General features: G+C 75.2%; 1 protein-coding gene across 1 annotated transcript in view; it reads left to right on the forward strand.

Moving 5' to 3' along the window:
- Positions 1-202, forward strand: part of ERCC2 (ERCC excision repair 2, TFIIH core complex helicase subunit) — an 8,557-nt gene that overhangs the window by 1,239 nt on the left and 7,116 nt on the right. The window contains exon 2 of the mRNA XM_025214317.1: positions 45-107. Coding sequence (XP_025070102.1) covers positions 45-107 — 63 coding nt within the window. The remainder of the gene's footprint in view (positions 1-44; positions 108-202) is intronic.

The following is a 202-nucleotide window of genomic DNA, read 5'->3' on the forward strand; positions in this document are numbered from 1 at the left end:
GATCCACTGGCCCTGGCCGTGGCCTGACACCCCCCACCCCCCAGGCGCAACCGCTGGCCGTGACCAAGCTGATCTACTGCTCCCGCACGGTGCCCGAGATCGAGAAGGTGACGGCCGCTCGGCCGGGGGGGGCACTAGGGGGGCGTTGGGGCGCAGCCCTGACCGTGCGGTGGCCACGGCAGGTGGGCGAGGGGGCGCGGCG

Source organism: Alligator sinensis, unplaced genomic scaffold (genome assembly GCF_000455745.1).
Source record: "Alligator sinensis unplaced genomic scaffold, ASM45574v1 scaffold107_3, whole genome shotgun sequence".
NCBI lineage: Eukaryota > Metazoa > Chordata > Crocodylia > Alligatoridae > Alligator > Alligator sinensis.